This window comes from Oncorhynchus clarkii, chromosome 7 (genome assembly GCF_045791955.1).
Source record: "Oncorhynchus clarkii lewisi isolate Uvic-CL-2024 chromosome 7, UVic_Ocla_1.0, whole genome shotgun sequence".
NCBI lineage: Eukaryota > Metazoa > Chordata > Actinopteri > Salmoniformes > Salmonidae > Oncorhynchus > Oncorhynchus clarkii.
The window spans coordinates 22,235,031-22,259,947 of record NC_092153.1 but is presented as its reverse complement, the minus strand read 5'-3'; the positions used below and the strand labels follow the sequence as shown (position 1 = coordinate 22,259,947).

General features: G+C 41.7%; 2 protein-coding genes across 3 annotated transcripts; one reads left to right on the top strand and one right to left on the bottom strand.

The window, feature by feature from the left end:
- Positions 1–753: 753 nt before the first annotated feature.
- Positions 754–14,047, bottom strand: LOC139413066 (formimidoyltransferase-cyclodeaminase-like). 2 transcript variants are annotated; one of them, XM_071160096.1, is made up of 13 exons: positions 11,774–14,047; positions 11,227–11,410; positions 9,507–9,635; positions 9,235–9,323; positions 4,655–4,834; positions 4,303–4,440; positions 3,934–4,127; positions 3,716–3,845; positions 3,414–3,575; positions 2,394–2,437; positions 1,608–1,746; positions 1,109–1,204; positions 754–939 (listed from the first exon to the last, which is right to left on the bottom strand). In XM_071160096.1, the coding sequence occupies exons 1-13, from the start codon at positions 11,825–11,827 to the stop codon at positions 856–858; spliced, it is 1,623 nt and encodes a 540-aa protein (XP_071016197.1). In that variant the 5' UTR covers positions 11,828–14,047; the 3' UTR covers positions 754–855. The 2 variants fall into 2 exon arrangements, 1 of the variants encoding a protein (XP_071016197.1); XR_011634761.1 differs by lacking the exons at positions 754–939; positions 1,109–1,204 and having other exon boundaries at positions 2,335–2,437; positions 11,774–11,999.
- Positions 14,024–24,382, top strand: LOC139413067 (CCR4-NOT transcription complex subunit 9). Its single transcript, XM_071160097.1, has 8 exons — positions 14,024–14,145; positions 14,611–14,790; positions 14,906–15,021; positions 15,144–15,253; positions 15,427–15,536; positions 22,564–22,662; positions 22,775–22,866; positions 23,113–24,382. The coding sequence occupies exons 1-8, from the start codon at positions 14,128–14,130 to the stop codon at positions 23,279–23,281; spliced, it is 894 nt and encodes a 297-aa protein (XP_071016198.1). The 5' UTR covers positions 14,024–14,127; the 3' UTR covers positions 23,282–24,382.
- The last annotated feature ends 535 nt before the right edge of the window (positions 24,383–24,917 follow it).

Below are 24,917 nucleotides of genomic sequence, written 5' to 3'. Positions count from 1 at the left end.
TTTGATCATAAGGCTTATAAAACAGATCAACCTGCCCAAAAGTTCCTTGTTCAAAATCTAAAGTTATTCCAATACATTACATGTAATCAAAAGAATAAGGAATACTCATTTGAGATATACAAATACTGAATATATGCCAGAAATCAAAAATAAATAATGCATGTATTTTAGTTAACATAGAACGCAGATTAAATGAAGAGTGTACACGCCTGTAACTGGTTGGTAAGCAGCTCTCAATTCTGTCCTTTGTCTTGTGTGAAGGATGTTCTCTTACTTAATGGAACTGGATAAACTACACCCTTTAATTCCCGTCATGTCATCTTGCCTGTTGTACTACACAGGTATGGACAGAGTTCATATCCCGAAACGCATCACTTTGTCATTCAGAAGCAAATACTACTACTCTATCATTTTAGCTTCATGTCGAAGTGGAAGAGTGAAGAAAAAAACCTTGTAGGACTATTCTATTTCGTGAGATTCACGGCGGCAGGTAGCCTAGAGGTGAAGAGGTTGGGCCAGTAACCGAAAGGTTGCTGGTTTGAATCCCCGAGCTAAGTAGGTGAACAATTTGCCGATGTGCCCTTGAGCAAGGCACTTAACCCTAATTGCGCCTGTAAGTTGCTGTGGATAAGAACACTGTGACATCCTGGCTTGGTGTAGGCTGCTGCTATACAGTACATTACGTAAGTATTTGAATTTGAATTCCTAACAAAGCAAAGGAGCACCATTGAGGAGTAGTTGATAAAGCATGTATTTATGTGAACCCAGTTTATTTGCAATAGATTGATGGTTGTGAAAGCCTGGTTTGAGGCTTAGGCAGGCAGCGGGGGATGCTTTGGTAATGTTGTAACTTCTTCACTTTTTTCTCTCTGCAGTATCCAGGACTGCATTAGCACTCTCCCTGGCCTCAGTAAGCAGAGCTGATGCTCTCTGTTGAGTCTGCAAAACACAAAACACGATTGTATGAGTATAACTATGTAATAAGCCACTGGCTCTCACCAAAATCTGTTTTTTGATTCATTTTCCAGTATTGATAGATTACCTACATTGTAACCTAGGCAGTATCCTTTTGGAGTCAGAAAGACCTACAGGCTACATTGTAACTTACAGTCACTTTGAAGGACTCATCTGTGATATCCTTGAGGTTGATTACAACGTTGTAGTAGGCTCCAAACACTGCTGTTTCCAGGGCTTTAGCTGCTACCTGCAACGCCACGAAAAATAACCATATAAGGAAGATGTTTTTGTAGGCTGTCTACAGTATAATGCATGTCATAGCTCTGGGGCATCTGTCAGAAAACATTTTGCAACCATACTTAATGGAGACACTTATGGGTGTCCTGGCATTTTGAAATGCTGTTTTACAGTATACCAGTAGGGTGGTATGTCTGTATAAGCAGTTGGCACTTTCACGTCTGCTCCCGCTCTTCCCCTCCCTGGCGCAAAATGTTCCACAGTCATGTATGCATGTCCGGTGTCTGCCCTCAAGCAAATAAACAACTGCATAGAAGTCACTCAGGTATGCTTGCAAAGTTGCAATGCAAATTCCATAGACAGGGACTCTGTTCATGGTTTCAGTCACTGTGAAACCGTCCCTCATACAGTACCTGGAGGTCAGACTTGCAGGCCACGTTTCCGTAGATCACCATTTCCTTTAGACAAGGCCACAGCAGGTTGACTCTTTCAGCCAGAGACAGTGGGACCGCCACGGCCTGCTTCAGACCCTCCTGCATGGCAGCTTCCCTCCTGCGGCAGGAACAGGGGTAGGGGTAATGGGAAGGCAGGAGTAGGTAGGAATAGGGGAAGAGGCAGGTCAGAAGCAAGACCAGGGTAGGGGCAGTGGCAGGATTAGGCGTGGGGATAGGTATAAGGTGTAGGAAAGAGGAAGCGCAGAGAGGTGAGATAGATTTGGAGCATGACAAGACTACACCATGACTACAAGACTACACCTTACGTACTGTTAAACTAGATGAGCTGGCAGTAAAGGAACTACAGTAAACCAGTCTTCTTTGGGAAAGCTTGCTTTATGTGGTTACAGGGATGGGCCAGGTTGCTTGCCAGGTAAAAGGAGGTGACGTGTGAAGACAGGTGACGGCGGGATACTGGAGAATGTACAGTAATGAGTTTCCATAGATGTCAACCTGAAGTAAAGATGGTTTAAAATAGTTCCAACGTGTGTGTGTGTGTGTGTGTGTGTGTGTGTGTGTGTGTGTGTGTGTGTGTGTGTGTGTGTGTGTGTGTGTGTGTGTGTGTGTGTGTGTGTGTGTGTGTGTGTGTGTGTGTGTGTGTGTGTGTGTGTGTGTGTGTGTGTAATTACACATCTACTTTACTGACATGCTTCTCTGACATCTTGGATTTGACAGAAGTGCCATATATTGTAGCATGGCAATCACCTTTTGACTTCATCTGATGTGTTCCTTGGCATCTTCAATGCAGCCTGAAAACGAGAAAGTTAAACCTTATAAAACAGGAGTAACTGCATACAGTGTCAGCAAAGCCTACACAAGCCACATTTATTCTCACATCACAGTTAAACGCGTAGTGTAATACCATCAGCCTTCAACAAAATTCAACAATGGCATCACCACAACCTGTGGTGAAAATGCAACAAACTATGACTAGTATGTGAGGCTAGATGGAAGTGATTCATTGACAGGTTCATTGGCAGAGTCAAAAAGATCTAGATAGTTGTACTAAACTCTTCTTTGTTCCTTGAAGGTTATATCGACACTCCTTTTCCACTAAAAGATTACATTCCACTACATTTTCATAGCAAAGCCACAAGACAGCAAACATCAAGATCATACCTTGGTTCGAACCTCCAAAGTAAGCATTTACAAGAAACAAAAACAGCTTTTATCACTCGTTCTTCACTTGAACTTTTATCATCAGAAGAAATATTCATCATATTTTGTATGACTCTCTGCTTAGCTAAAAGGCTGGGCAGGGTCGCATCAGGTTGTTCGCAACGAGCAGCAGGTAGCCCAGCAGTTACTGCGTTGGGGCAGTATTCGAAAGGTCGCTGGTTCGAATGCCCGAGCCGACAAGGTGAAAAATCTGTCGATGTGCCCTTGAGCAAGGGCCCTTAAACCTAATTTGTTCCAGGGGCTCCGTATTACTATGGCTGACCCTGTAAAACAACACATTTCACTGCACCTATCCGGTGTATGTGACAATAAAACATTTATTTGTTCCCCCAAAAATTCAAAGCATAAGTTTAGCTAAGTCTTTTTTTCTTAGCCTGGAATCGAATCTGAATATGCTCTGAAACGGAGTAAAGTGAAACAATAGTGAAAAACATTCCGTTAGGATTTCAGTCTAGTTTTTCCCGGTATAGTTCCTGCTTTCCCTAGCCCGGTTAACCCAGACTGAAGGCTTCAATCTGGTTTAACCATGATATGTTTCCCTCTCACCATATAGCGACTGAACGCCTTGGAGTCTGCGTCCACCATGACCAGCAGTTCATTCATGGCCTGATGGAAGGGAGGGATGAGTCTCCTCATGATGCTGTCCAGGCTATCAAACTGCCTCTTCCCATAGGTCATCTGACCCACCATGGCTCCCAGAGCAGCCCCCTGAAATGCACACACACACACACACACACACCTTTGACTCCTCCTTGTATTGTACATACTTTATATTGGTTTATTCCTATGTGCTGGGCAAGGTCATAAGGGGAATATAGTCATCTACATGATATTAAAGATGGTTGTACCATTGCAGCGACGGCAGCAGAGACTGACCCTCCTCCCGGAGCAGCGGTTCTGGCCCCCACGCTGCGGACAAACTGCTGCAGAGACAGAGACACCAAACGCTTGTCCTCCTCAGTCCTCTCCACCATGTACCTAGAGTCACAACCATAGAAATAGATTTGAATGACTAGAATGGAAAAGTCCCATAGGCCATGGAAATAGTGCACTCATTGGCACTCACTCTATGATTCTCTCTTTGGGGACGAAAGGCCCAAGTGAATCAAGCCCAAGTTTACTGATGACCAGGCGGACTTTGTGCTCCTCCTCCACAATGAAGAGCCTGTCTCTCTGGATGTAGAAGTCAGCACAGTCCAGCACGGCTCTCAGAGGTATGAGGCCTACAATCTCAGAGCCCACCACTGGCAGGTTCAGGTCCTGGGGAGAAGAGGAAGGAAGGAGAGGTGTCAAATTGGCTCAACTTGTTGACATTATTAGCTGCCCTTATGTCACTGGTTCAAACCACCAGATCAGTGAGAGGGTTGTGTACAATAATGCTGTGCTGTTTTCAGCTGCGGTTGTTGTTGTTGTTGTTGTTGTGGTTGCTCCTTACCTTGGCCGCACTGCAGATCTCTTCGTAAACAGTGTGGACGGGCGTCAGCTCAAAGTCCAGGATGTTGGTGGACACCTGGGCTATGTTCGCCTCTTCCAGGTACCATCCCATTCCTTGCACCTTCTTCATCAGACCCGGCTATAATACAAATCAATCATGTTACTCTCTTTGGAAGCAGACCAGGCATATGACTCAAAAATAGACGTTTATTAGTTCAGCGTCAGTTATAAAGAAGAGGAAAACAATAATGTCTTGTAAAAATGAGAGGAATCTCTTCCAAAGCCAAAGTAGCCGTGTGTCATTCATCTCTGACATTGGGCGATCAAGACGGACAGTAGCGAGCCTACCCTACCTGGTCTTTGCTTCTGCCTTTTTCCCGGATATCTAGTGCGATCCGATGGGCTTGTTCCTTGGTGCTGAGGAGGTTAATGTTGTAGGCAACCAGGAATTTGCGAGCCCCTGCTACTGTAGCTCCCCAGGAGGCCACGAAGGTGGCAGGGCCATAGTCAGGAGCCCACTCTGTCCTCTTCAACTGAGAACAATAGACACATCGGCATCATTTAGTGCTTCCAACCCCCTTTAAACATTGTGTGTTTGAGCTACAGACTTTAAAAAAAATGTTTTTATTGGATTCGTCTATTTCTTCTGCATCAGCCAATACCAAACATTAGCCTGGGGGTTGAGCAGTGTTAATGAGACAAAGGCGGATCCAGAAAATGGTTATTCTCACAAAAAACATCTGTAAAGTCTGAACGGTTTGAGCTACAAACTAATATGACCCCAGTATGAAAAGCTAAGACTCTCATGAGCTTTGCTCTATGACGCTCACAAGCCACACAAGAGTCATTAGAAAGGTAAGGGATCTTCTACATAGAAAATCATACACAATTATTGCACATTGTGTATAATACTGTAAAAAGCTCACATAGTTGCTGCCACAAACACCAAACTCCACATAGTTGCTGTCACAAACACCAAACTCCACATAGTTGCTGTCACAAACACCAAACTCCACATAGTTGCTGTCACAAACACCAAACTCCACATAGTTGCTGTCACAAACACCAAACTCCACATAGTTGTCACTGACTAATTATTAATTTCCCAATGAGCAAACAATCTGTACTTACAGCATTCTTATAAAAAACGTTTTTATCACGTTTTTGCTTGGTGGACCTTATTTTTTTATTGACAATAAAACTCATGAATGCAACTGTTTATGTCAACCTGTTTTGTGTTCCACGTGTATCCCTGGTTGTCTTAAAAACAAAATTGTAAAACACTTCAATGTGAGGATATAGAGTTGAAGTCAGAAGTTTACATACAGTTAGTTTGGAGTCATTAAAACTCGTTCTTCAACCACTCCACACATTTCTTGCTAACAAACTATAGTTTTGGCAATTCGGTTAGAACATCTACTTAGTTCATGACACAAGTAATTTTTCCAACAATTGTTTACAGACAGATTATTTCACTTAAAATTCACTGTATCACAATTCCAGTGGGTCAAAAGCTTACAAACACTAAGTTGACTGTGGCTTTAAACAGCTTGTAAAATTCCAGACAATGATGTCATGGATTTAGAAGCTTCTGATAGGCTAATTGACATAATTTGAGTCAATTGGAGGTGTACCTGTGGATGAATTTCAAGGCCTACTTTCAAACTCTTTGCTTGACATCATGGGAAAATCAAAAGAAATCAGCCAAGACCTCAGAAAAATATTTGTAGACCTCCACAAGTCTGATTCATCCTTAGGAGCAATTTCCAAACGGCAGAAGGTACCACGTTCATCTGTACAAACAATAGTACGCAACTATAAACACCATGGGACCACGCAGCCGTCATATCGCTCAGGAAGGAGATGCGTTCTGTCTCCTAGAGATGAATGTACTTTGGTGAGAAAAATGCAAATCAATCCCAGAACAACAGCAAAGGAACTTGTGAAGATGCTGGAGGAAACAGGTACAAAAGTATCTATATCCACAGTAAAAAACGAGTCCTATATCGACATAACCTGAAAGGCCACTCAGCAAGGAAGAAGCCACTGCTCCAAAACCGCCATAAAAAAGCTAGACTACGGTTTGCAACTGCACATGGGGACAAAGATCATACTTTTTTGAGAAATGTCCAGAACTGTTTGGCCATAATGACCATCGTTATGTTTCAAGGAAAAAGGGTGAGGCTTGCAAGTCGAAGAACACCATCCCAACCGTGACGCACGGGGGTGGCAGCATCATGTTGTGGGGGTGCTTTGCTGCAGGAAGGACTGGTGCACTTCAGAGATAGATGGCATGATGAAGAAAGAAAATGATGTGGATATATTGAAGCAACATCTCAAGACATCAGTCAGGAAGTTGAAGCTTGGTCGCAAATGCGTCTTCCAAATGGACAATGACTCCAAGAATATTTCCAAAGTTGTGGCAAAAGGTATTTAAGACAACAAAGTCAAGGTATTGGAATGGCCATCAGAAAGCCCTGACCTCAATCCTATAGAAAATGTGTGGGCAGAACTGAAAAAGCATGTGTGAGCAAGGAGGTCTACAAACCTGACTCAGGTACACCAGCTCTGTCAGGAGGAATGGGCCAAAATTCACCCAACTTATTGTGGCAAACTTGTGGAAGGCATTTGACCCAAGTTAAACAATTTAAAGGCAATGCTACCAAATACTAATTGAGTGTATGTAAACTTCTGACCTTCTGTTGGTGGTTGAAGATATCCCTCTAGTGGTGTGGGGGCTGTGCTTTGGCAAAGTGGGTGGGGTTATATCCTTCCTGTTTGGCCCTGTCCGGGGGTGTCCTTGGATGGGGCCACAGTGTCTCCTGACCCCTCCTGTCTCAGCCTCCAGTATTTATGCTGCAGTAGTTTATGTGTCGGGGGGCTAGGGTCAGTTTGTTATATCTGGAGTACTTCTCCTGTCCTATTCGGTGTCCTGTGTGAATTTAAGTGTGCTCTCTCTAATTTTCTGTTTCTCTCTTTCTTTCTCTCTCTTGGAGGACCTGAGCCCTAGGACCATGCCCCAGGACTACCTGACATGATGACTCCTTGCTGTCCCCGGTCCACCTGGCCGTGCTGCTGCTCCAGTTTCAACTGTTCTGCCTTATTATTATTCGACCATGCTGGTCATTTATGAACATTTGAACATCTTGGCCATGTTCTGTTATAATCTCCACCCGGCACAGCCAGAAGAGGACTGGCCACCCCACATAGCCTGGTTCCTCTCTAGGTTTCTTCCTAGGTTTTGGCCTTTCTAGGGAGTTTTTCCTAGCCACCGTGCTTCTACACCTGCATTGCTTGCTGTTTGGGGTTTTAGGCTGGGTTTCTGTACAGCACTTTGAGATATCAACTGATGTATGAAGGGCTATATAAATACATTTGATTTGATTTGACCCACTGGGAATGTGATGAAAGAAATAAAAGCTGAAATAAATCTTTCACTATTCTTCTGGCATTTCACATTCTTAAAATAAAGTGGTGAGTCTAACTGACCTAAGACAGAGATTTTTACTAGGATTCTATGTCAGGAATTGTGAAAAACTGAGTTTAAATGTATTTGGCTGAGGTGTATGTAAACTTCTGACTTCAACTGTATATGAGGGCAGAGCAAGCAGATAAAGTGGGGCAAAAAAGTATTTAGTCAGCCACCAATTGTGCAAGTTCTCCCACTTAAAAAGATGAGAGAGGCCTGTAATTTCCATCATAGGTACACTTCAACTATGACAGACAAAATGAGAAAATAAAATCCAGAAAATCACATTGTAGGATTTTTTATGAATTGATTTGCAAATTATGGTTGAAAATAAGTATTTGGTCAATAACAAAAGTTTATCTCAATACTTTGTTATATACCCTTTGTTGGCAATGACAGAGGTCAAACGTTTTTGCTGGTATTTTGGCCCATTCCTCCATGCAGATCTCCTCTAGAGCAGTGATGTTTTGGGGCTGTTGCTGGGCATCATGGACTTTCAACTCACTCCAAAGATTTTCTATGGGGTTGAGATCTGGAGACTGGCTAGGCCACTCCAGGACCTTGAAATGCTTCTTACGAAGCCACTCCTTCGTTGCCCGGGCGGTGTGTTTGGGATCATTGTCATGCTGAAAGACCCAGCCACGTTTCATCTTCAATGCCCTTGCTGATGGTAGGCTTTGTTACTTTGGTCCCAGCTCTCTGCAGGTCATTCACTAGGTCCCCTTGTGTGGTTTTGGGATTTTTGCTCACCGTTCTTGTGATCATTTTGACCCCACGGGGTGAGATCTTGCGTGTAGCCCCAGATCGAGGGAGATTATCAGTGGTCTTGTATGTCTTCCATTTCCTAATAATTGCTCCCACAGTTGATTTCTTCAAACCAAGCTGCTTACCTATTGCAGATTCAGTCTTCCCAGCCGGGTGCAGGTCTACAATTTTGTTTCTGGTGTCCTTTGACAGCACTTTGGTTTTGGCCATAGTGGAGTTTGGAGTGTGACTGTTTGAGGTTGTGGACAGGTGTCTTTTATACTGATAACAAGTTCAAACAGGTGCCATTAATACAGGTAACGAGTGGAGGACAGAGGAGCCTCTTAAAGAAGAAGTTACAGGTCTGTGAGAGCCAGAAATCTTGCTTGTTTGTAGGTGACCAAATACCTATTTTCCACCATAATTTGCTAATACATTCATTAAAAATCCTACAATGTGATTTTCTGAATTTTTTCTCTCATTTTGTCAGTCATAGTTGAAGTGTACCTATGAGGAAAATTACAGGCCTCTCTCATCTTTTTAAGTGGGAGAACTTGCACAATTGGTGGCTGAATAAATACTTTTTTGCCCCACTGTAACTGAAAGTAGTGAAAGTACTGCCTTTGATTTTTAGCTTATTTTTCGCTGCTCTATTCTCTTATACAATGAAGGAAATGTTGCCCATAGGGTATGAATACAATAAAGTTAGGTCAAACTCACTTTCTCAGACAAGGCCTCATACTCTCCTGCCCGGACAGAGGGAAGAGATCTCCTGTTCTCTTTCCTCGCTGCTTCTCCATAAAGATACACTATGGAGAAACGACAACGTGTCTTATTCACCTGTATGTGGCTTTTTGTGTGCAATACCATATGGGAAAGAATACACAGAACCAAGGGGCACTGCACTGAAACTGACCTTGTGGCTTTGTCTACAGCAAAGTAAATGGCCAATATGTTAACTATAGGTCAATAGGTCAGAGAGGAAAACCTACCAGGTACATGCATCACATTTGTTAAGTGCTGGGCAAAAATGTTGGCACAGTTGACACAGTCCTCCATTGTGACATTCTGGACAGGGATGAAGGGACACACGTCCATGGCGCCCATCCGAGGATGCTCCCCTACAACAAACGTACATATTATTCCACTAAACACACTAAACAACTTATCAACAGTACCTAGCCACACCATATTTGCACTTAAAGTGAGGTGGAGAGGAGTTGTGGTATTTCTGAACTATGGCCTTTGAACATACACTACCCTTCAAAATGTTGGGGTCACTTTGAAATGTCCTTGTTTTTGATAGTAAAGCACATTTTTCTGTCCATTGAAATAACATCAAATTGATCAGAAATACAGTGTAGACATTGTTAATGTTGTAAATGACTATTGTAGCTGGAAAAGGTAGATTTTTTTATCAGCAACCATCATCACTCTTGTGTTCCAATGGCACGTTGTGTTAGCTAGTCCAAGTTTATAATTTTAAAAGGCTAATTGATCATTGGAAAACCCTTTTGCAATTATGTTAGCACAGCTGAAAACTGTTGTGCTGATTAAAGAAGCCATAAAACTGACCTTCTTCAGACTAGTTGAGTATCTGGAGCGTCAGCATTTGTGGGTTTGATTACAGGCTCAAAATGGCCAGAAACAAAGAACTTTCTTCTGAAACTCGTCAGTCTATTCTTATTCTGAGAAATTAAGGCTATTCCATGTGAGAAATTGCCAAGAAACTGAAGATCACGTACAGCGCTGCGTACTGCTCCCTTCACAGAACAGAGCAAACTGTCTCTAACCAGAATAGAAAGAGGAGTGGGAGGCCCCGGTGCACAACTGATCAAGAGGACTAGTACATTAGAGTGTCTAGTTTGAGAAACATACTCCTCACAAGTCCTCAACTGGCAGCTTCATTAAATGGTACCCACAAAACACCAGTCTCAACATCAACAGCGAAGAGGCGACTCTGGGATGCTGGTCTTCGAGGCAGAGTTGCAAAGAAAAAGCCTATCTCAGACTGGCCAATAAGATCAAAAGATTAAGATGAGCAAAATAACACAGACACTGGACAGAGGAACTCTGCCTAGAAGGCCAGCATCCCAGAGTTGCCTCTTCACTGTTGATGATGAGACGGGTGTTTTGCGGGCACTATTTAATGAAGCTGCCAGTGGAGGACTTGTGAGACGTCTGTTTCTCAAACTAGACACTCTAATGTTCTTGTCCTCTTGCTCAGTTGTGCACCGGGGCCTCCCACTCTTTCTATTCTGGTTAGAACCAGTTTGCGCTGTTGTATTGCTTCTTTAATCAGCACAACAGTTTTCAGCTGTGCTAACATAATTGCAAAAGGGTTTTCCAATGATAAATTAGTGATAAACTTGGATTAGCTATGATAAAATTGAATTAGCTAACACAACCTGCTATTGGAACACAGTAGTGATGGTTGCTGATAATGGGCCTCAGTATGCCTATGTAGATATTCCATAAAAAATCTGCCGTTTCCGGCTACAATAGTAATTTACAACATTAACAATGTCTACACTGTATTTCTGATCAATTTTATGTTATTTTAATGGACAAAAAATGTTGCTTTTCTTTCAAAAAGAAGGACATTTCTAAGTGACCCCAAACTTTGAATGGTAGTGTAACTGTTTGACTAAGTCATGTGAGGGGCCAACAGTTTCTATCTCTCTTTTTTAGCTCTTGCTCTCTATCTCCTACCTGAGTGTTTGGTCATATCAATGAGTGGGAAGGCAGTGCGTGCAGCGTTCAATGCACCCTCCACCACAGCCTGTGGCGAGCCTACGAAGCTGTAGACTGTACGGTTGGTGGAGGATCCAGGGTCCACGTCGAGTAGACTGCATCCCTCCGTGCTGGAAATGGCCTCTGCGATTGCATCAATCACCTGGAAGCAAGTCAGATTGACTCTTAAAACATTTTCAGAAAACATTTTGTTTGTATCTCGAGATCACATTCAGGATTGAGATTATTCTGTAAAATCGTTTGGAATTGGCTTGTTTGTTTGCTTAGGTATTCACAGTCTCCATGAACCCCCCTTGATTCATAAATATAAATATGTAAATGTAGAAAAATGTAAAATATTTTTTTTATTGGTAATCAAGATCGATGTTTCAGACAGAAAGTCTTCTTACATGAGCATTATAAAACTACTATGTGTATTGTGTTAATCACACCAGACTACTACTAATGGTTTCCTTCTGCTGTGCCAACAGGTAATCCACTTTCTGTATCTCCCATGCCTACTCACCTTTTTGTTCCGGCCCTCGGAGAAGTTGGGCACACACTCCACCAGCTTAGCCATGATGCGTAATAATCACAGAGTCGGGTAATCCGAGACAAGGAATCAGACCAATTTAAGGCATACGTTTATTCCCCCTTTTTCTCTGCTCCACGAACACACACCAACCCATCCAGTCTGTCTTTTCATCCCCAAACGGGACATTTAAGCAGTCTGTCCATCTGTAACGCTGGTTGAATCATTAACTTGCTCTATTGTCCTCTTATCTAGGGCAGCTGGCAGTGATTCCCAGGCTGCTCTAGTCTAATATTTACCAGGACCTGGTGCGGATGGTGCCAGCCTCCCATGCAACATTCACAGACACAAATCCCTGATTCACCATAGGTTAGACTTAAATACTGGAGCACCAGATGCGAAGGGTGAAGGAATAAATCCAGTATGATCAAAGGAAGTATCCAAGCTGACAGACGGATAGCTGGTGAACTCTCCACTCTAGCTGTTACCTCTGCGTTCTCACCACAGCCATAGTAAACACTTGGCTAAGTCCTATTAGATGATATCTCAGGATCAGAGATGTCAATTTCAATAATTATGATTGAAATGTGAAGTGGTGCACAGATCTAGCCCCACCGCTGCATTACGATATTGCATTCATTGTGTATTCATCTCTTGTATTTATGGTATGCAGAGTTTCTGAACATTTTGGTACCAGTAACACTGTTTCATAAATAGTACACAAAATATGCACCATCACCAATAGGATTTCTTAAATCTGAATCAAAGAGCTTCATGTTGGTTATTATTAGCTATGGCAGTAGTGACTCTTTTATAGCCTCTGTGACCTTTGATCCAAAGGATTAAACAGTCTATAATGGTCAAACATACTCAGCAGTCAGCATTGATCTAGGTGATCAAAGCATTACTCAGCTAAGTAGCAGTCAAGCAGGCCAGTTCTTATTATCCACATTGACAGGTCAACTAGTTTGTTTTTATACAAGATGTATCCTACTGCTTTGGTTTTGTTACGCTGAAGATGCAACCACTGAGGCTATAGGCTGTGCTATCCAGCCCAGTGTTTCAGAAACCTTTTTCTGTGCTAGGGACTGTGTTCTAGCCAACTGTTGAAGGATTAACTAACATCAATTAATGAACACCTGTCTATGGTTGGATCACATCATCCTCCCCCAAAACAAACAAATACAGTTGGCTGGACTGGTTAATGAGTAATGCTGCAGAGGGGATCTGGATGGATTGAGCTGCTTTTTTAGAACTGGGCACTAAACAGACAAATATTTGAGCGTTTATTGGTGCAGTGGAACACTCCTCCTACTACCTGGTCCTATTGGCATACATGAACTTCAATGCCTATGAATAAAAACAGATAATTGTTTAAATAAAATGAAAGTCTAACTCCTTGTTTCACTCTGTGATCAACTCAAACTTTAGTTGCTCAATATGTAGGATGCAGATCATCCGAAAAGGGTGTTCATGTTATGTACACACTTCACAATTGTGAGTATAAATAAAATGAATAGTATCAAAAACTACCACTCTGTTATTATCAATGTAGCTAAGGTTTATATTTATGCATGTAGTAATGGGAGTGTGGCTCAGTTGAGAGAATGTGGATCAACACCCTTTTTTTATGGGCCTCAAAGTCAAAACGCACAAAAATGACAACCATGAAATACACCAGTAGATGTTTTAAATTACTCCACAAATTCCTATATAATTAGATAAGAGGTAGCATATCGAAAATATGAATTTCATTATTTTGGCCGTGTTGGAGAGCTTCAAATCCATGAAGCATTATAGGTAAATTGTGACCTTGTGACCTCAAATGTAACCTTTATTTAACTAGGCAAGTCACTTAATTAAGCACAAATTCTTATTTACAATGACGGCCTACACCAGCCAAACCCTAACCAGGACAACTCTGGGACAATTGTGCGCCACCATATGAGACTCCCAAACACGGCCGGTTATGATACAGCCTGGAATCGAAACAGGGTCTGTAGTGACGCCACTAGCACTGATATGCAGTGCCTTAGACCGCTGCGCCACTCGGGATCCCGACTGATTGAATTATCTACAAATAATAATCATTATTTGTAGATCTGTCATTCGAGAGTCGCCCACTGTCGGCTGCAATGTCGAACAAGTGCTTAATATTGAAGTCTGGTCCAAAACAGAAAAAGGCGGAAATAGTCACGAAACTTTCCCAGCGGATCACTTGAGGCACGTCTGAGTTGAAAGGTTGAACGCAGTTGCGCTCTCGCGAGATTCGTTGTCTGTTTTCACAACAGAAACATATTTTTATATTTTACGAAACGTTTTTCTAAAATATCCAAGCGCTGCATAGAATGCTGGCTACAGGAGCAGTAAGTACATACACGATATTGCTAGCTTGCAACCGTTATCTAGCTAGGTTAACGAGAGCTTACACAAGGCTTTTTCAACTGTATTTTTGCTAGCACAAGGCCAATTACTGTCCTGACTTTGGCCAGTAGAGTTGCTATTAGCTAGCTAATGCTAAACGTGTTACAAAGATGTTTCGAACACCTCTTGTGGTAAACTGTTTGGATAATACATGCATTTGAATGAGCTAGTTATGGTAGCTAACTATGGTGGCGAACTATTTGGGAGAAAGTTACTGTATCCATGACAGTAACGTGAATTGACATATTGTTGTTGACAGTTGTTAGCTACCTTTCGGTAGCCAGCCAGCTAGCTACCTAGCTAACTCATTCATTCATGAAGGTGGCTAGAAACCCATTGCTAGCCCTGTTGTTAATTCAAACACTATATCAATTTAGCTCAATGTGTCCACCTCTCCTGTTAAACAGGCTGTAACCACGGCTCTGGCCCAAGTGGATAGGGAAAAGATCTACCAGTGGATCAACGAGCTGTCCAGCCCAGAGACCCGCGAGAATGCCCTGCTCGAGCTCAGTAAAAAACGGGAGTCCGTGCCAGATTTGGCTCCAATGCTATGGCACTCCTGTGGGACTATAGCTGCTCTCCTGCAGGTAAGATTGTGGACGACACTAACTGGCCTGTCTCCAGCAAGATGGAGCATGGTTTTCCTCTGTGAGTGTGGCTCTAAACTTGATGATGACCCGCTTCATACTCTTTCATAAATAGGAAATAGTCAACATCTACCCCTCAATAAACCCCCCAACCCTCACCGCTCACCAGTCCAACAGAGTATGCAATGCATTAGCACTTCTGCAATGCGTGGCCTCTCATCCAGAGACAAGGTGGGTCCCTTGATTTCTCTCTCATCATGATTGAATTGAACAGTGCACTTATCCAAAACAGTCAATGTATTTTCTTCTATATGATGTGAAATGTGTAACTTATGTACTGTTGTTATTCACAGATCGGCATTTCTGGCAGCACACATTCCTTTATTCCTGTACCCCTTTTTACACACTGTCAGCAAAACACGACCATTTGAGTACCTCCGACTCACCAGCCTAGGAGTCATCGGTAAATATAATTTTTGTGCTTCTATTGCTATGATGCCTTGTCTCTGTCTTTTCTTCTCTCTATCTCACTCTCTGATGTTGTCATTGCCTAAGTAATGAAATTATCCAATTACTTTGACAATACAGTATGTGTCATGTATGTTTCTCTATAACTTGTTCCTGTTTGATTGGCAGGTGCCTTGGTCAAAACAGATGAGCAGGAAGTGATCAACTTCCTGTTGACGACAGAAATCATTCCCCTGTGCCTTCGCATAATGGAGTCTGGCAGTGAGCTTTCCAAAACGGTATCTCTCGCTCTGTAGCGCTCTTGTTCTGTAGCTCTCTCTCGCTCTGTAGCTCCCTCTCTCTCTCTGTACCTCTCTCTGTTAGAGGTCGACCGATTATGATTTTTCAATGCCGATACCGATTATTGGAGGACCAAAAAAGCCGATGCCGATTATTATTATTTTTTAATAAAAATATGTTTTTATTTGTAATAATGACAATTACAACAATACTGAATGAACACTTATTTTAACTTAATATAATACATCAATAAAATCAATTTAGCCTCAAATAAATAATGAAACAAGTTCAATTTGGTTTAAATAATGCAAAAACAAAGTGTTGGAGAATAAATTAAAAGTGCAATATGTGCCATGTAAAAAAGCTTACGTTTAAGTTCCTTGCTCAGAACATGAGAACATATGAAAGCTGGTGGTGCTTTTAACATGAGTCTTCAATATTCCCAGGTAAGAAGTTTTAGGTTGTAGTTATTATAGGAATTATAGGACTATTTCTCTCTATACCATTTGTATTTCATATACAGTGGGGCAAAAAAGTATTTAGTCAGCCACCAATTGTGCAAGTTCTCCGACTTAAAAAGATGAGAGGCCTGTAATTTTCATCATAGGTACACTTCAACTATGACAGATGAGGGGGAAAAAAATCCAGAAAATCACATTGTAGGATTTTTTTATGAATTTAATTGCCAATTACGGTGGAAAATAAACTTTTGTAATTGACAAAATACTTATCTCAATACTTTGTTATATACCCTTTGTTGGCAATGACAGAGGTCAAACGTTTTCTGTAAGTCTTCACAAGGTTTTCACACACTGTTGCTGGTATTTTTGCCCATTCCTCCATGCAGATCTCCTCTAGAGCAGTGATGTTTTGGGGCTGTTGCTGGGCATCATGGACTTTCAACTCACTCCAAAGATTTTCTATGGGGTTGAGATCTGGAGACTGGCTAGGCCACTCCAGGACCTTGAAATGCTTCTTACGAAGCCACTCTTTCGTTGCCTGGGCGGTGTGTTTGGGATCATTGTCATGCTGAAAGACCCAGCCATGTTTCATCTTCAATGCCCTTGCTGATTGTAGGCTTTGTTACTTTGGTCCCAGCTCTCTGCAGGTCATTCACTAGGTCCCCCCGTGTGGTTCTGGGATTTTTGCTCACCATTCTTGTGATCATTTTGAACCCACGTGGTGAGATCTTGCATGGAGCCCCAGATCGAGGGAGATTTTCAGTGGTCTTGTATGCCTTCCATTTCCTAATAATTGCTCCCACAGTTGATTTCTTCAAACCAAGCTGCTTACCTATTGCAGATTCAGTCTTCCCAGCCGAGTGCAGGTCTACAATTTTGTTTCTGGTGTCCTTTGACAGCTCTTTGGTTTTGGCCATAGTGGAGTTTGGAGTGTGACTGTTTGAGGTTGTGGACAGGTGTCTTTTATACTGATAACAAGTTCAAACAGGTGCCATTAATACAGATAACGAGTGGAGGACAGAGGAGCCTCTTAAAGAAGAAGTTACAGGTCTGTGAGAGCCAGAAATCTTGCTTGTTTGTAGGTGACCAAATACTTATTTTCCACCATAATTTGCAAATAAATTCATTAAAAATCCTACAATGTGATCTTCTGGATTTGTTTCCCTCATTTTGTCTGTCATAGTTGAAGTGTACCTATGATGAAAATTACAGGCCTCTCTCATCTCTTTAAGTGGGAGAACTTGCACAATTGGTGGCTGAATAAATACTTTTTTGCCCCACTGTACCTTTGACTCTTGGATGCTCTTATAGGCACTATAGTATTGCCAGTGTCACAGTATAGCTTCCGTCCCTCTCCTCGCCCCTACCTGGGCTCGAATCAGGAACACATCTACAACAGCCACCCTCGAAGCAGCGTTACCCATGCAGAGCAAGGGGAACAACTACTCCAAGTCTCAGAGCGAGTGACGTTTGAAACACTATTAGCGCGCACCCCGCTAATAAACTAGTCATTTCACATCGGTTAATCTCGTGAGTTGATAGGCTTGAAGTCATAAACAGCACAATGCTTGAAGCATTGCGAATAGCTGCTGGCAAAACTCACTAAAGTGCTGTTTGAATGAATGCTTACGAGCCTGCTGGTGCCTACCATCGCTCAGTCAGACTGCTCTATCAAATCATAGACTTAATTATAACATAATAACACACAGAAATACGAGCCTTAGATAATTAATATGGTCGAATCCGGAAACTATCATCTCGAAAACAAAATGTGTTTTTTCTTTCAGTGAAATTATTTACGTTACGTATTTTATCTAACGTTTGGCAAACCTAAGTCTAGATATTGCTGTTACATTGCACAACCTTCAATGTTATGTCATAATTACGTCAAATTCTGGCAAATTAGTTCGTAACGAGCCAGTCGGCCCAAACTGTTGCATATACCCTGACTGCGTGCAATGAACGCAAGAGAAGTGACACAATTTCACCTGGCTAATATTGCCTGCTAACCTGGATTTCTTTTAGCTAAATATGCAGGTTTAAAAAATATACTTCTGTGTATTGATTTTACGAAAGGCATTGATGTTTATGGTTAGGTACAGTCGTGCAAAGATTGTGCTTTTTTTGCAAATGCGCTTTTGTTAAATCATCCCCCGTTTGTCGAAGTTGGCTGTCTTTGTTAGGAAGAAATAGTCTTCACACAGTTCGCAACGAGCCAGGCGGCCCAAACTGCTGCATATACCCTGACTCTGTTGCAAGAGAAGTGACACAATTTTCCTAGTTAAAAGAAATTCATGTTAGCAGGCAATATTAAGTAAATATGCAGATTTAAAAATATATACTTGTGTATTGATTTTAAGAAAGCCATTGATGTTTATGGTTAGGTACACGTTCTTTTTCACGAATGCGCACCGCATCGATTATATGCAACGCAGGACACGCTAGATAAACTAGTAATATCATCAACCATGTGTAGTTAACTAGTGATTATGATTGATTGATTGATAGTTTTTTATAAGAAGTTTAATGCTAGGTAGCAACTTAACATGGCTTCTTACTGCATTCGCGTAACAGGCAGGCTCCTCGTGGATGCAATGTAAGGCAGGCAGGTGGTTAGAGCGTTGGACTAGTTAACCGTAAGGTTGCAAAATTAAATCCCCGAGCTGACAAGGTAAAAATCTGTCGTTCTGCCCCTGAACAAGGCAGTTAACCCACCGTTCCTAGGACGTCATTGAAAATAAGAATGTGTTCTTAACTGACTTGTCAAGTTAAATAAAGGTGTAAAAAAAAATACCGATTTCTGATTGTAACGAAAACTTGAAATCGGCCCTAATTAATTCCGATTAATCGGTCGACCTCTAGCTCATAGCCTGTCTTCTCTTGAGAGCCAGGTCTGCCTACGGCAGCCTTTCTCAATAGCAAGGCTCTGCTCACTGAGTCTGTACATAGTCAAAGCTTTCCTTAAGTTTGGGTTAGTCATAGCGGTCAGGTATTCTGCCACTGTGTACTCTCTTTTTTAGGGCCAAATAGCATTCTAGTTTGCGCTGTTTTTTTGTTAAATACTTGACACATTGGCAATAATTATCTTTTTGTTTTCTCATGATTTGGTTGGGTCTAATTGTGTTGCTGGCCTGGGGCTCTGTGGGGTCTGTTTGTGTTTGTGAGCAGAGCCCCAGGTGATGGCTTTGTTATGGAAGGTTTGGGAACCGCTTCCTTTTAGGTGGTTGTATAATTGAACAGCTCTTTTCTGGATTTTGATCATTTGCGGGTATTGGCCTGCTCTGCATGCATTATTTGGTGTTTTATGTTGCACAAGGACGATATTTTTGCAGAATTCTGCATGCAGTCTGAATTTGGTGTTTGTCCAATTTTGTAAATTCTTGGTTGGTGAGCGGACCCCAGACCTCACAACCATAAAGGGCAAAGGGTTCTATAACTGATTCAAGTATTTTTTTAGCCAGATCCTAATTGGTATGTCAAATTTTACTTTCCTTTTGATGGCATAGAATGCCCTTCTTGCCTTGTCTCTCAGATCGTCTCCAGCTTTGTGGAAGTTACCTGTGGTGCTGATGTTTAGGCCAAGGTATGTATATATTTTTTGTGTTCTAGGGCAACTGTGTCTAGATGGAATTTGTATTTGTGGTCCTGGTGACTGTACCTTTTTTGGAACACCATTATTTTGGTCTTACTGAGATTTACTGTCCGGGCCCAGGTCTGGCAGAATCTGTGCAGAAGATCTATGTGCTGCTGTAGGCCTTCCTTGGTTGGTGACAGAAGCACCAGATCATCAGCAAACAGTAGACATTTGACTTCAGATTCTAGTAGGGTGAGGCCGCGTGAGGCAGACTGTTCTAGTGCCCTCGCCAATTCGTTGATATATATGTTGAAAAGGGTGGGGCTTAAGCTGCGTCCCTGTCTCACCCCACGGCCCTGTGGGAAGAAATTTGTTTTTTTTGGCCTATTTTAACCGCACAATTTGTTTGTGTACATGGATTTTATAATGTCGTATGTTTTTCCCCCAACACCACCTCATGCCAAGTTGAGTCGAAGGCAACAAAGCATGGGAAGACTTTGCCTTTGTTTTGGTTTGTTTGTCAATTAGGGTGTGCAGGGTGAATACGTGGTCTGTCGTATGATAATTTGGTAAAAAGACAGTTTGACATTTTCTCAGTCCATTGTTTTCACTGAGGAAATGTATGAGTCTGCTGTTAATGATAAATATATAGGATTTTCCCAAGGTTGCTGTTGACGCATATCCCACTGTAGTTTTTGGGGTCAAATTTGTCTCCACTTTTGTGGATTGGGGTGATCAGTCCTTGGTTCCAAATATTGGGGGAGATGCCAGCGCTAAGGTTGATGTTAAAGAGTTTTAGTATAGCCAATTGGAATTTGTCTGTATATTTTATCATTTCATTGAGGATACTATCAACACCACAGGCCTTTTTGGGTTGGAGGGTTTTTATTTTGTCCTGTAGTTCATTCAAGGTAATTTGAGAATCCAGTGGGTTCTGGTAGTCTTTTAATAGCTGATTATAAGATTTGATCATGTATATGTTTTTGCTGTTCTTTGTTATTGAGCCAAATAGATTGGAGAAGTGGTTTACCCATACCTCTCCATTTTGGATAGATAATTCTTAGTGTTGTTGTTTGTTTAGCATTTTCCAATTTTCCCAGTAGTGGTTAGTCTTCAATTACGTTGAGCTGATCTCTGTCTCTCGCACGCTGTCTCTAAAGATAAATGTATTTCAACTAGGGATGCACGATTTATCGGTGAACATATCGAAATCGGCCAATATTAGCTAAAATGCCAACATCGGCATCACCCCGATGTCTAGTTTAACGCCGACGTTAAAAACCGATGTCAAAGCTATGGTGCACACATATATAACACATAACACATATAATATGACGTAATAACGCCACGTCCATTTTTGCGCTACACGTGCAACACAGCATTCCTAACCTAGCCCGCAATGTCTACTGTGTGGATCGAGCAGTCAATTGAAAGAGTAAGACAATTTCAGCGAGACAACTCAAAGGCGAAATCCATTAAAGACAAGATAATGGCATTCATTGCCCTTGACAATCAACCGTTCTCTGCCGTGGGTAATGTTGGCATTCGCCGACTGGTCGAGCACCGGTACACACTGCCAAGTGCGCTATTTTTCAGATGTTGCCCTACCATAGTTACACAGTAATAGCGTCACTGCTATTAGCTTCACGACATACATACTATGGAATGCTGTTTGGGTCTTTGCGTGTGAAAAAAAAATACAGTAGCACTGTCAAAGTTGTACAAAAAAAGTCTGCACACACTGGCCACGAATGATGTGTTTACAATACCGCGTTTGTAATAAAGCATAATTTGTTCGACCACAACTTCTGGGGTAGCTAACTTTAGCTTGGTACCTAGCTAGCACCAATACAACAAGCCTGAAAACAATGACCAGTAGAAACTACTATTATTCTTAGCTATGATTTAGGAATCCTTGTGAGTAAGTATTAGCTAGGTTGCCACTTGTTGTTCGCCTATTGAAATTGAACTTCAGTTCATGAAAATAAATAGCTAGCTAGATACTTAACCCTGTTTCCCAAAGCTAACGTTGTAAGCAGCCAGCTAGCTTTATCTGGCTAGTGAGGCTCGACCGGACCAGGTTATGTGTCGTGAAGCTAGCCACAATAAGGATTAGGCACAATAGTGGAATTTGCAGTTTTCCTTCAATACAAAAGTATGACATTGGCAGTGATACAATTTATATTAATTTGCATTATGCCATACTTTTATTTTGAAGGCTAACCACAAAGTCCACTATTGTGGCTAATCCTTATTGTGGTTGGCTTCACATAGATGGGTCTGATCACCATTAATCAAATAAGAACGGTCTCATAAATTAGGGCTATTTTAGATGACACCTAGATAAATAGTTAGCAAGCTAACTATAGCTACAGAAACAGATTACGTCATGTTATTTGAAATTTCAAATAGTGTTATTTGACGCGTATCTTTTTTGACACGCAAAGACCCAAACGGCGTTCCATAGAAATCCTTGTTGAGAATGAAACAAGTGGAGAATGAAACAAGTGAACAACGAAACAGCACAGCAAGTAAGTGAAAGAAATTGGTTTTGATTATGTTTTACTGGTAATAGGGACCTACGTAAATGCCACCAAAATAACATTTTGGTTTGTGTGTGTAACCTTTTATTTAACTAGGCAAGTCCGTTAAGAACATTATTATTTACAATGACGGCCTATCCCGGCCAAACCCGGATGACGCTGGGCCAATTGTGCCCCGCCCTATGGGACTCCCAAACACGGTCGGATGTGATACAGCCTGGATTCGAACCAGGGATTGTAGTGACGCCTCTTGCACTGAGATGCAGTGGCTTAGACTGCTGCGTCCATGTGTGTGTGTTAACTATTTAACTGTACTAGAATGCTTAAAAGGCCGCTAAAATTGGTATTGTTTTTATTTTTTTGCATGGAAAATATCAAATATAGGTATCGGACAAAAATGTCATATCGGTGCATCACTAATTTCAATCCTAATTTTTTTGTCCGACAGGTAGCAACTTTTATACTACAGAAAATCCTACTTGATGACACAGGGCTGGCATACATTTGCCAAACGTATGAACGCTTCTCCCATGTGGCCATGATACTTGTAAGTCTAAGGTTAACCAATATTCAAAATATACTTTTCTAGACACTGGTTGCCTCCTGAATAATTTTTAAAAAAATTTAAAAATATATATATTTTTTTGTCTCTCTTTCAGGGCAAAATGGTTCTTCAGCTCTCCAAAGAGCCCTCTGCTCGTCTTTTGAAACATGTTGTCCGCTGTTACCTACGCCTGTCAGACAACTCCAGGTATTGAAATCAACTCTTCGACCCGCTGTTGCTTGTCTCATTTAGCCTGCGTTCATTCCTTCAGTGTTTTTGAAACAATTTTCAAGGAATTACTAAAAAACCATATTGGGGAAATTATGTTGGACACTGAAAACAGTGGATGTGGTCATGGTCTTATCTGGATAGATAATAGATTCTGCTGATAGTGACTTACTCACTATCATAACTAACATGACTTTGTTTTTCTCACCTCTGCCCCCACACCAGAGCCCGAGAGGCCCTCCGTCAGTGTCTACCAGACCAGCTTAAAGATACCACGTTTGCCCAGGTCTTGAAAGACGACACCACCACCAAACGCTGGTTGGCACAGCTGGTGAAGAACTTACAGGAAGGCCAAGTCACAGACCCCAGGGGCATCCCTCTGCCCGCACAGTAGCTCTCCTCACTTCTCCAGCAGGGTTGCACAATTATGGTAACTTTCCCATGATTCCCAGGTTTACGAAGACTTTCCTGGAATCCGTGTGGAATAATCAGAAAATCTGGGAATTTTCCAAATGGGATTTATGTAAAACCTGGGTATTTTGCCAAAGTTACTGGAATTTTGCAACCCTACTTACCATGCAGCTGCACTGAGTGATACCCACCAGCAAGGACCCAGCTTCCAGAAATAGGAAAAAGCCACCAGTTTGAATGACAGACGGTCTCATAAAGGGCTGCATATTTTGTGAAGAAAGACTATTGAATGAAAGACCTCTACTCAGCCGTTTTCTCACGGTATCTTTCATTCAGATCAAACTGTCTGCCCTATCTCCAGAAGTATATGGATGCGTTTTCACTTGTCCTCAAACTATTAGTTTTATATTTTTTTCTCAAGGAAATTTTGGAGTCTTCACTAAGTGTTCTGAGATTGAAGTGTACGACAGAGTAAAATGTTACACCTTGACGTAATGCGATACTGTTTATGTGACATACTTTCTCTTGTGTAATAACATATTACAAAGTAACTGCTTTGTGGTTACATGCATGTGTTATAGATATGCACATCTCAAATAGGCTAGTGAATGGAAATCAACTGAAATCAAGCTGCTTCTGTGTTGTGTATATTACAGAGGTTGCTGCAAGGTAAACGTGTTGGCGTGCTTCAGTGTTAACAGATAAGGGACCCCCCCCATTTGAGCCTTGGCCCTGTCTATCTATGTGAAACCTGAGCTGCTGCAGTGTATTATTGATGCTCTGGAACCTGAGTGGAGACTCGGTCAGAAAAAAGAAGTTAATGTTCTCAGTGCTAAACTGTAGAGGTAACTCCGGCCTCAACACAGCCTTGTTCTCTGTCAGTGGCAAAGCAGGTAGCCTAGTGGTTAGAGCTTTGGGCGAGTAACCGAAAGGTTGCTCGTTCGAATCCCTGAGCTGACAAGGTATAAGTCTGTCATTCTGCCCGTGAACAAGGCAGTTAACCCACTGTTCCCTGGTAGGCTGTCATTGTAAATAAGAATTTGTTCTTAACTGACTTGCCTAGTTAAATAAAGGTAAAAAACAACATTTGAGTAATGCCTCTTCTCTTTAAACTCTCCTCCTCTGACCTGGCTTATTCAAAATTTATAAAAACACTGACCTGATGTGCCAAGTGTGAGTGTACTGCATCTTTGATGAGTATGGTGTCTCCCTTTAGGTAATTGTCCCCTGTTCACTTGGGCTCATTGCAGCAGGTTTAGTTGTCTTTATCTTGAACAAATCCCAAATCATTTCAATGCGTTAACATGTTTAAGTTCTGTTTTATAAGTCATTAAACAGTGTATACAAAATAAACTCAATGATGTGTAGTATACTGTATATACAGTAGAGTAATGCTGGTAACATGGGGTTAGTCATTTATGGAAAAGTATGACCCCAGTATTTCAGTTTGGGGCACCTACATAGCCTTTCACCTCATTTATGAATGAATAGTGCCTTTTTATATTTATCAAAAGAAGACATAAACAGTGTAGCTGAAGCTTAAAGTAATAACATAGTTTTTGATCTGGGCTGTTGGCTCAGGTACTTGATCTTTGTACAGCTCATTACATTTCAAACTG

What these genes read in the sequence shown, in the direction of transcription:
- LOC139413067 (XM_071160097.1), top strand. An exon ending in CTATAGCTGCTCTCCTGCAG is followed by an intron (nt 14,791 to 14,905) that starts GTAAGATTGTGG and finishes TTTCATAAATAG; the next exon opens with GAAATAGTCAACATCTACCC. An exon ending in CCCATGTGGCCATGATACTT is followed by an intron (nt 22,663 to 22,774) that starts GTAAGTCTAAGG and finishes TCTCTCTTTCAG; the next exon opens with GGCAAAATGGTTCTTCAGCT.
- LOC139413066 (XM_071160096.1), bottom strand. Translation starts at nt 11,827, where the DNA reads ATGGCTAAGCTGGTGGAGTGTGTGCCCAACTTCTCCGAGGGCCGGAAC. An exon ending in TGATATGACCAAACACTCAG is followed by an intron (nt 9,636 to 11,226) that starts GTAGGAGATAGA and finishes CGTTTGTTGTAG; the next exon opens with GGGAGCATCCTCGGATGGGC. An exon ending in AGGCGTTCAGTCGCTATATG is followed by an intron (nt 2,438 to 3,413) that starts GTGAGAGGGAAA and finishes TCTCGTTTTCAG; the next exon opens with GCTGCATTGAAGATGCCAAG.